The 11,381-nt window shown below is 37.8% G+C and overlaps 1 protein-coding gene across 11 annotated transcripts in view; it reads left to right on the plus strand.

Moving 5' to 3' along the window:
• Positions 1–11,381, plus strand: part of MBNL1 (muscleblind like splicing regulator 1) — a 200,638-nt gene that overhangs the window by 165,715 nt on the left and 23,542 nt on the right. For all 11 annotated transcript variants that reach the window (XM_023515662.1, XM_023515667.1, XM_023515661.1 and 8 more), the window contains one exon: positions 4,582–4,782. In XM_023515662.1, coding sequence (XP_023371430.1) covers positions 4,582–4,782 — 201 coding nt within the window. The remainder of the gene's footprint in view (positions 1–4,581; positions 4,783–11,381) is intronic.

Raw genomic sequence — 11,381 nt, forward strand, 5'->3', positions numbered from 1 at the left:
AAAGAAAGAAAGAAAGAGCCCCTTCATAGAAAAAGCCCCATCCATAGAGATACGGATGGACCAGGGGACGTCTCAGGAGAAGGAATCTTAATCCTTACAGCACGGTTAGAAATTAAATAGATAGGCTGGGCAGGATAACATTCTATGTGGGAGCAAAACCATGTTCGAAAGAAGAGAGCCGTAAGGGACCAGACCATGTGTCCTTAGAGACCTTTCATAGAATCATAAAAGCATACCTGTGTCTGAGGAAGGCCATGGAGTGTGTGGAACTGGAATCACCAAGGAGTTTTCTTTTCCCCAGAGTTTCTGACGAGTGGGGCGTGGCTAGGGCACCCACCGTTTAAATGTCCTGCAGGTGATTTTCAGGCACACCTGGTTCATTTTGTGAGAGCTGCTTGTTTCAGGACCACTGAGAATCAGACACACCTGTGTTCAAATCCTAGCTCTTCCATTCATAAGTAACTATGGGCACATAACCTTTGTGGGCTTTTTTCTCTTTTAATTTATTTTTATTTTTTAGACTTTTCACATTTATTTCAAATTGTTAAGGGGGTACAAATATTTCTGGCTACATGGATGTTTTAATACTCGAGTCATGGCTAAAGGTGTCACCAAAACAGCACAGCATTCCTTGTGCCCAGGAAGTAGGCTTTGCCCCTCGCTGCCTCCCGGCCTACGTGACTTCCTATGAGTTTTATTTCCCTGTGCACATCTGTGCTGATCAGTTAGTTCCAATTTAATAATCTGTACATTGCTGCGTGTATCTGCAAAATGGAGCTAATACCCACTGAAAACTTGTAATTCCCTCATCCATTCATTCACTAGCATTCATTCAACAAACACTTACTGAGTGCCTACCTTACACAAGGCATGGTTCTGGGTTCTGGGGAGTTAGCAGGAATCACATTCTTCTCCATCCCCCATTCCTCAAACACAACAGACGAAAGAATCTCCCAGGGAATTTATGCTTTCCTGTTAGGATTAAATACAATCCCACAGATAGAGCACTCAGCACAGTAGAGAAGGAATTACTAGTAATAATCATGTTTGCATAGTTAACTGGGGTCATGATGTGAAATTTATTCATAAATTAAGTAACCCTTTATATTGAAGATGATTACCTCAAGGGGATCTGAGTGTGTCTCACTTAAACAAGTGATTAACCCATAAATGGCACCATAATTAGTCAGTTTATCATTTGTTTTTCTCTGTTGAGGGTGTTCGGTGGCAAAAGATGATCATAAACCAAACTTCCTTATTTCTTCCAAGAACAAAGATATCACAAATCATTATCCCAAGGACGTAGGCAGTATCAATACACCAATTACATAGTTATTTGTTATCCTGTGAGCACTTCAGACAAAATAGGTTGCCGCTCGATGATGCTCTTGCATTAATATCCGTCTCTGAGATTCTACTGAACCCTCTACAGGACAGCTTTGAAACAGAGAACTGGCAATGGAGCGGGTCAAGTGATTCCCTAATGTGATCAGGGCACTCTTATGGGGCTGGCAGTGACCCGACACTAACAAGGTGCTCTTTGAAAAGGCAGTAAAGCAAAAGCAATGTAACAAATTTACAAAAGAATTTTTAAAAAATGAAGGAATGTTTCATTTTTCAATTTTATTTTGGGATCAAGTTACAAAGTAGTATAGAGCTATTATTATCGATTGACTATGCAGCAGATAGCTCTACTAAAGAGGGGCCAATTTGAGATAATGCTTGAGGAATAGTTGATGTTTTAGATTTTTAAAACCTGCTGCAGGCTTTATTTGGGGACAGTGCCCAAAAATTCTTCAGATCTGAATATGCTCTGCTAAATTAAGGTAAAAAACCAATTCTGAAAACTCCATAGAAAATTCAGAGGGAAGGTTGTTGCCAGTGAATAAGATCAATATTCTTATAAAAGAAACGTATTATTTTCTTTGTAATGTGCAATGGATACATTATATGCATTTATGTATTTTCAGTGTTTCTGATTTCAATTATTTGATGAGACTTAAAGCTGAAATTTATTGGCCGCTGACCTTATATTACTAAAATAAGAATGCTTTTCTTCTCTCCAAATAAGTTTATAAATTTGGTCTTTGCTTCTAAGTAATAATAGTAGATTATATACAGTTAACATAAACATCCCAGTAACTTTCTGAAGTGTACATTACAGATGCACTGTCTGGAAATGCGTGTTAATTCATAGCACAAAAATGCAAAGAGAAATGATACTGACTGGCTTCTGTTGTCCATATGCTAAACTAGTATTTGGTCTTCTCTGTTAAATTTCTGACAATCCTTCAATGTCTTATCCATAAATTAGAGTGCTAGTCTGGCTGGATTTTTATGTTCTGACAACATATTATAAAAGTACAGATTAATCCTGAATATTCTTGAATGGAAATCCGAGTCCAACATATATTCACTATGCAATCAACCCTGGTCCTCTCAGCTGCCAGAGGACAGTGGGGCATTATTAAATCAGCAGCTGGTCAAGGAACTGTTGGTGACCGACACTGCCTTGAGCCCTACTTTGTGACTATTTGTTGTTAATATTTGGAATGCACAGATAGTTTCTTAATAAAAATACATATGCTAAATACAAAGATTTCATCCCAGAATAATTTGTGAAGTCAAGGGACGAGTACATTCCCCAGGGCAAGTGTTGACTTTGGGGGCTGGATAATTCTTTGCTGTGAGTGAGGGGCTGTCTTGTGTTTTATAAGATGGCAGTTCCCACATTCTTTGGCACCAGGGACCAGTTTCATGGAAGACAGTTCTGCCACAGACAGTGGTTGAGGGGTATTAAATTCCTGTAAGGAGGCCCAGCCTGGCTGCTCACGTGCAGTTTAAAGTAGGGTTCGCACTCCTGCTGCTCCCTCGGATCTGATAGGAGACAGAGCTCAGATGGTGATGGGAGAGGTCGGGGAGGGGGGTGTAAACACAGGTGAAGTTCAGACTCCTGCTGTACAGCCCAGTTCCTACCAGCCACAGACCACACTGGTCCTAGCAGAGGTTTGGGGACCACAGTTGTAGTTCACTTGGCAGCATCCACTGGATGGAATAGCACCCCCAGCTGTGACGACAAAAATGTGCCAGGCGTACCCTGAGGCAGGATCACTCACAATGGAAGACCAGTGCCCTAGGACAAAGGGAATACTTGACATCCATTTTATTCTTCAAAATGAAGGATGACTCAGGAGCAGAGTAGTATATATTTGGTTTTAGCGCATGTCTTTTGTACCATGAGAATTGCTTTTGTAATATGCACCTTATATTGCAAAAGGCATTACTCCAAAGCTCTCTTGAATATGATCTATCCTCTGGGGTCATCTAACTTCTTAATCCTATCAGAGGGAAGAATTAGCTACATTCTAATGTCTCTTTCATTCTGAAAAATGTTCTATGGGCCTATTCCTTGCTGCTGGGTAAAGAAAACAAATTGTGAAAAATTACCTGAAAGAATAACATCCATTTAGTCTACAAGTTTTTTTGTGTTTCAGAATTAAACATTATTACAGAAAGCATTAAACTTTGAGAACTGAAATTCTACTGAGCTAGAAATATAAAAATGCGCCATTGGTACAGTCAGAAATTGTGACTGTCATAATTTAAAAACTGGAAAAGCACATTGTTAAAGTAGATTTCAGTTAAATTCCTTAATTCTATTCAAGAACAGATATATCTCATGATATTCAAATTTGTATAAAAGCGAAAAAACAATTCTTCTGTATTTCCGGCACAAATTCTATGTTGCACTAGTTTATTTGATGCTGCCTGTGTATTTATTTCCTTCAACAGTCACGTAGCATTTCTTTAATAATGTTCCATTTCAACTTTGTATTTCAGACTGGTTTTCACTGTTGTGGAGAATTTGTTGTTGATGTCTCAGAAGGGTGTGATAGGCTCCCAGGACATTTATAATTTCTCCATCAAGCGATTATGCTGAACACTTTTATCTTATGGGCTCAAAAACAATGGTGTCATCATCACCTTTCATATCCCCCGTGAGATTTATTTACAGTTTACACTGACTGTGAAACTCTGTTATCCTCTGGGAGTTCTACTTTATTCCAGATAATTGGACACTTGCAACCTATTAACAATTGTAAATATCTTTCGAGTACGTCTGACATAGCAATTATGAAATGTATTTCTTAGACTAATCGCTAGGATTAAATCAGGACAGAGATGGAGATTAGGTGACCTCAAGGAAGTTCCTACGTAGAATTAATCTACTAGCAGAAAGAAATCCCAAGCATTACAGAACCCTAAGTTTCAAAATCTTAGTGTAGAATTTAATGCATATTTTACATATTATATTTCAGAAAAACACTGATTTGATGAATGCTTATTTAATCATTCTTAATTCCTAAGTGAAAGTAAATGAACATGGAATTGAAAGGAAGGAAGAATGGATTATGGGTGGATGGATGGATGGGTGGAGGACGCATACAGGGTAGACATAAAGTTCATGTGCAATTGAAAATAGTTTATCAATAAAGTCAGACATTGTGTGCTACGTGTAAAATGTATGATAGAAACTTTGCACTGAGCCCTGTATATTAAATTTTGGTTTTTATTTTTCAGCCAATGTTTTCAGTTGCACCAAGCTTAGCCACCAATGCATCAGCCGCCTTTAATCCCTACCTGGGACCTGTCTCTCCAAGCCTGGTTCCAGCAGAGATCTTGCCGACTGCACCGATGTTGGTTACAGGGAATCCTGGCGTCCCAGTACCTGCAGCTGCTGCAGCAGCTGCGCAGAAATTAATGCGGACAGACAGACTTGAGGTAGGGATGGTTCGTTGGTCTCTTTATGTATTCCATTCTGATTCTCAGTGTGTTTTTTGCTTGTTTGTTACCATGGCCAAAATCTGTTTGAAAATTCAAAGCAGAGCTTTTGGTTTCGTGTTGGGAGAATTTCACTAGAATACAGGTGTGCTATGATTGATGAATGTAATATTTATAAGAGCCGCCAACATCTGTGTGGAGAATAGCGGATAAGAGCTTGGACTCTGGGTTAGAATTCCCTGTTACTTCACTGTGTCTCAGTTTCCTGGTCTTTAAAATGGAAATAATTGGCATTTTTACTGCAGAGTTGCGTGAATGTTTTCCACACAAGTAAGTGCTTCCTAAATGGGTGCTGTCGTTGTGCTGCTGCTATCAAGAATAACAAATTCCACCAGGCTCGTAACAATTGTTCCTGTAAAGATGTAACAAATATTAGCCACTGTCACAAAACATTTTAAAATTTATAGTACAAGTTTCCGCATAAGCTGTATAATACTTCAATTAAAATAGCAAGGTAGCTTTGATTGTGTGGTGTGCTCTTATAAGAGCTTTTTAATAGACATTTGCATGATGTTCTAAGTCCTCAAAGTCAGCCATAGACACTGCGTTTCCTTGAAAATAAGACACTGTCTTATATTTATTTTTTCTCAAGAAGACCCACGAGGGCTTATTTTCAGGGGATGTCTTACCCCCTCTCCGCTCCGAAATGCAAGGCGTGGCTATGCAGCCCATCACTAGGTCTTATTATTGGGGTAGGGCTTATGTTTAACAAATGCATAGAAATCCTGCTAGAGCTTATTTTGGGGGTAGGTCTTCTTTTCGGGGAAACACGGTAGATGCATGCGCTTTGCTATTGCCACATGAAAAAGAAATTGAAGCTAGAAATGTTATTGTGAAGTGGTTGTTCAGAGTTTCAACATGAGTGTAAATTAATGGATTTGCTGCTACAGATGTAGCAAAAAAGGGCAACATGAAGCATGTAAATCTGCTTTGATTTGTACCTTTTCCTCTTCCTTTTCCTCTTCTCCCTGGTTAGGATGAGGCGATACTAAGTGCCGAGAAGTTCTATGTGTGTTCATTACTGAGAAAGTGGCAAAAATAAGGCTGTTGTATGAACATAATTAACTCCAGTAATTAATCTGGAGTTTAGCAGGAATGTAGTTAAGAAACACTCATTTATTTACCAGTGAATAAGATGAATGAATGAATGGATGCATTACAGTGGAGCTCAGATTTCAGCGGATTTACCAGACTCATGTATCACGAGTGGAATCCTTAAAGCAATCTTAGGAGGAAGAGGCTATCATCAATTCCATTTTTAGAGAAATCAGTTTAGGGGAAGAGCCATGAAATAATTGTTCTTGCTAGAGAGAGATACCTAATGCATCTGGATTTTAGAGAGGTCTGTTGTCACCCCATTGTACTCATTAATTAGCTAATGTGGATGCATTTGGAAGAAATTTATGAAACTTTAAATATTCTAAATGATTGAATGCTCAGCAGGTCAAGCGATTTTATGTCCCCTCCCCTTTCTAAAGCAAACCCTGGGGGTTGGATTTGTAATTGTTGATCGAGTAATGGGAATCAAATATGCAGTCTGAACTCTAATGAGCCCTAGAGGATTAATTATTTATAGGAAGTGTAATTCAGAAAACTGGTCAAAACCCTTCTAAACTAATCTTTTCATGATTTTAGTCTGTCTTTAGTTATATTTTGTCGTGCTTAATTGAAATGAATACGTTCATCTTTTGGTTTTTTTCTTTTCGTGAAAGGCTACGTCTTGTGTATTTTGTCTGTTTTATTTTGCTGTGGTTGGAATAAATGGCTCCGACTGCGTGGACTGTGACTCCCTTTGGCAGGAATTCCACTTACCTAAGTGCCCGATGGTAGTGCAGCTTGCTTTCTTATTCACATTAACAGGCCCTGATTCGGCGTCACAGTTAGAAACTGCCAGTACATTGCAGTGTGATTCTGAGGAGCAGCTCTGCTCTGGGCTGTGACTTCAGAGAATCCCACCTGCAGGTTATTTTCCCACATGCTCATTGCACCACATCTTGAGGTCTCCTAATTGGTCAAATGTTTGGTTATTTGGGGTTTAAATCTGGATTTTTTGCTCATGGAATTCTGAAATAGGCTTTTGAATTTTGAATTTCTTCTGGGGTGAAGGTTCTCTGAATCTGTAAAAATACTGGCCCCTTCGTCTTGCCCTTTCTTTCTCTATTTTTACTACAATATTTCAGACAAATATAAAATAAGATGTTGATTGTCTGATTTCTGGTTCTCATATAATTACTCACAAAAACTGACATATTTACAGCACCTAACGTGAAACCACAAAATAATATTAAATTGGGAAACAGAAATTCAAGATGTTAGTGATGTTACTAGTTAGGGAAAGAAGCTTGGGTCAGTATTCTGTAGACTTCACGTTCCTCATATATAAAATTAGGGGGTTTCACAAGGCAGTCTCTTAAGATTAGAACATTTGAGGGGCCTTTACAACATTTCTTTTAATATCAGCCACAAGCTATTGAAACATTTATTTTAAAAATTATATATAAAAACATATTAACTATCCCATTCACATACACCATAAGTTTTATATCAATGATCATATCTTTTTTTTTTTTTTTTTTTTTTTTTTACAGTTTTGATCGAGGCTTGAACCCGCCACCTACTCCTTGAGCCACAGGCGCTGCCCCGTAGCATTCTTTTTTTATTGGGTATCTTTTACAAGACTTTGTAGCCAGGTGCTTTCTGTACTTCAAAATTCAGACTTCTTAATTTTGTCTAAAAAAAGAGCAAATCTCTTTTAAGCATCACTCACTGAAATGCAGCTTTTAAATTTCCATGTTGTGACCTTGAGAGACCTTTCTGTAATTTCCAAGCAGGAATTCGCTTTCAGTAATGATTTTACAAAATTATTAAAATCTATGGCTACTAAAAAAGACTGAGTTTTTTTTTTTTTTTTTTTCCTTTCAGTTTCTGGCCAGGGCTGGGTTTGAACCTGCCACCCACCTCTGGCATATGGGGCTGGTGCCCTGCTCTCTTGAGCCACAGATGCCGCCCGAGACTGAGTTTTTAAATCATACCCCTGCTTCATTACAGAGAGTTAGCCTTTAGGGAGATCATTCTCTGACTTATCTTCAAGATGTAGTTTTGCAGTTTGGGGCCAGGGCTGGGTTTGAACCCGCCACCTCCAGCATATGGGGCCGGCACCCTACTCCTTTGAGCCACAGGTGCCGCCCAGTGTAGTAAATTTTTTATGGTGCAAAAGGAATCCATGAACGCATTCATTCTCTCCTTTACCGAACACTATCCACTGGTAAAGTCTCGAACATCTTTCAAGTAGAAGAAGTGGGGATTGTCTTTGAAAACTTTTAATTGCTATCTTATTAATCACAAGAAAATATCCATATAAGAAGTCCCCATCTCATAATTGATATCCAGTAACTTGTTAAATAGATGAACAGATGAGTCAACCAACTAAATGATTTCATTCATTAGTCACAGAAAATTAGATGTCCTTATTCAGAGCTTACAGCAATCCCACAGAAGTAATAGAGTGTGAAAAATGTTTAACTTCAGGGAAGATTTTAGCATTTGTTAATGTTCTCTTTGCAAACATGTTTTCATTTTGAGCATTGCAGTGATAAAATATGGCATCTCGAGTATGTTTCTAGAGCAGTGGTTGTCAAGCTTTCATGGGATTAGAATCACTTGGGGTTGTTAAACTATAGCGCCTCATCACCAAAGGCTGACTCAGGGAGATCAAGGCTCTGTTTTCACACACCTGCCAGGTGGTTCTAAATGCAAATAGTTGACAAAACCCTCTAGACCAGTGTTCTTCAACCTTTTTTTTTCTTACAGCACACTTGGACCTATGTTAAACTTCTGAGGCACACTTAAATTGATCAAAAAAAGGAGTTAAAAAAAAAAGAATATACTGTTCTTTTGACCTTCCTTGGAAAATAACTAATGATCTTTAAAAATGTCCACGGCACACCTAAGATCCTCTGACAGCACACCAGTGGAAAATCCCCACAGTGTAGAAGGCCAGCACCTGCTATTTAAGCCTCGACTTTTCATCTTTTACTTAATATCTAGTTATTTGTGACTCGGTCTAAAGTCTGCCTCTTCCAGTACACGTAACATTCTATGTATTATTATGTTGCTGAGAACACTATGCACAGAATAATGAACAGAATAATGAAACATTTTATTAATAGGCAAACAATGACGATTATTAGGTAATTTATATCAGACAGGAGGGATCAAACAAAAACTGGTAGTCACATGTTTGAGGCTTTGAGTAAGACTTTAGATTGCCTTTGGTTAGCTGCACCATGTTTATGTCAACAGTGTACATGAGAAAAACATACGACGTAGTCTCGAAAAGGTAGGCAAATCATTTGGTTTCCAAAGTTTACTTATTTTGAGATAAATTATACTTGTGCTGAAAGTTTTATTCTACTGAGATAATCATGTCACAAGTCTCTAATTTAGTCCTCTGATCGCTATATGGTTCCGTTACTCACTGATACAGTGGAACTTGGTAATCCTTCTTACATAGGCAGAAAAAAAAAATATGATACCTATTGACTACTCAATAAAGAGTATTTGAAGCTAAATGAGGATTAGAATAACAGGCAAAGGCTGGCCTGGGTTGGGATTTTTATAGGAGTTTAATGGATTTAATTTAACCTGATTGCACATAAAAGACTTTCTATTCAGAAGAAGATTAGAAAAGTTGATGCTTTTAATAATGTGGGGAAGGCTTATTGACAAGATTACTTTGACTTTGTATTCCTGTTGAGGGTGTTTGACTACTGCTTATGTGATATTTTGATACCTAAAAAAATTAACAAATCTCGAGTTTTAACCACAGAGCCCTGGGTAGTTTATTTTTTGTTGTTTATAATAAACTCTAGAATGGCTCTTAACAATTTAATCAGAGTTTGTAAATTTTGTGAATTTTGTTACAGAGATTATAGAATTGTAAACTGTTTAAAATAAGGTGGTTGCTAATCTTGGGTAGGCCCCTGATTTTTCTGATGTTCTTCCACTGCTGTCTTCATTTAAATTAAAGCCAAAATGTCCCCTAGGGTGATAAAATTAGAGTTGAGCAGCACTCTGAGAGGCCGAGATAGGTGGACTGCCTGAGCTTAGCAGTATGAGACCAGCTTGAGCCACAGTGAGACCTCCTCTCTAAAAATAGCTGGGTGTTGTGGCAGGCACCTGTAATCCCAGCTACTCGGGAGGCTGAGGCAAGAGAATCGCTTGAGCCCAAGAGATTGAGGGTGCTGTGACCTAAGATGCCAGGGTACTCTACTGAGGGTGATAAAGTGAGACTCTGTCTCAAAAAATAAAAAGTAGAGTTGAGCATTTGGCATATAATGAGTTTATTTCAAATTTTTGCATTTTTCTGTCCCCTGTTGGATTTGCACAGGAACGAATAAATGTCAGCCTAGGAGTGGATTTAATGGTTCTTTTGTTGATTATTCCTGTTTATTCAGATTTTATAATTTTTTACACAATGTCAAGTGGCAAATTCTTAGTGACATTCCTTATAGAAAGAAATATGCTTATGTTATATAGCTTAACTGATAATGATGAATCTGCCTTTTGGATTTCAAAGAAAACTTCCATTTGATCTCTCTCTAACGGAGATCTCATTAAGTAGCTCAAGGAGATGTCCTTTTCTTCATTCTTTTAGAAGGGGAGAAGTGGATCAAATTTTTATAGCTATTGGATAGATATTTATCTTAGGAATTTAATCACACGATGAATTGACTATGATCATTTTCGGTAATCACCAGCATTTTAAAATGTAGCAAGTTTAATCCTTTTTAAATTGAAAATAGAGGTGATTTCTCTGCCATAGATTAGAAACTCACAGCCAACATGAAGACGAGGTGCTATGGGCACTTTGGTAAAATCATTGATTATCCAGCATTCCTTTTCTACAGTGTTACGTCCGCTCAAGCTTAGAAAATGAAGAAATAGAAAATGAAGCCTGCTGTGTTTATTGTTGAACAATATATACACATGTCTTTGAAGAAGTTTCTTAGTATTGGTCATGAAGTATTAACTTGGCTTCCCCAAACATTAAAACAGACAGAGTCTGTTCCTTGTTACCATTACTTCTGTTTCTGCTTTTCGATATTATTCTCCAAAGACGGCTTCGTTAGTTATACAAATAAGGTGAACACACAACATGCTACTACAAAGGGATGTCTCCTTACAAAACATGCAAATGACTTTCTAGTTTTGAATACATTCAAATACATTCAATCCCAGGACCTCTGACGTGCAGAATGTGCATGGATTTAATGCTACTCATAAAATCATTATTTTGACCATTTGAAATATGCTTGTCATGTTTTCAAAAACTAGACATTCTATAACAGAACTGCTTATTTTAACCAGATCTTTTTAGTGTGTTACAAGCTGTGTTACTATTGTTTTTATTTTGAAAATTACATGGCTGATAAAGTGAGAGTAACTGGAACTCACAATTTCTGACTCCAAATGCTACCTTCTGACACTGTATCACGGCTGTTTAGTTAACAAAAGGGTTTTTTTTTTTTTTTTTTTTT

This window comes from Otolemur garnettii, unplaced genomic scaffold (genome assembly GCF_000181295.1).
Source record: "Otolemur garnettii isolate 467f Iridium unplaced genomic scaffold, OtoGar3 scaffold00076, whole genome shotgun sequence".
In the NCBI taxonomy this organism is placed as follows: domain Eukaryota; kingdom Metazoa; phylum Chordata; class Mammalia; order Primates; family Galagidae; genus Otolemur; species Otolemur garnettii.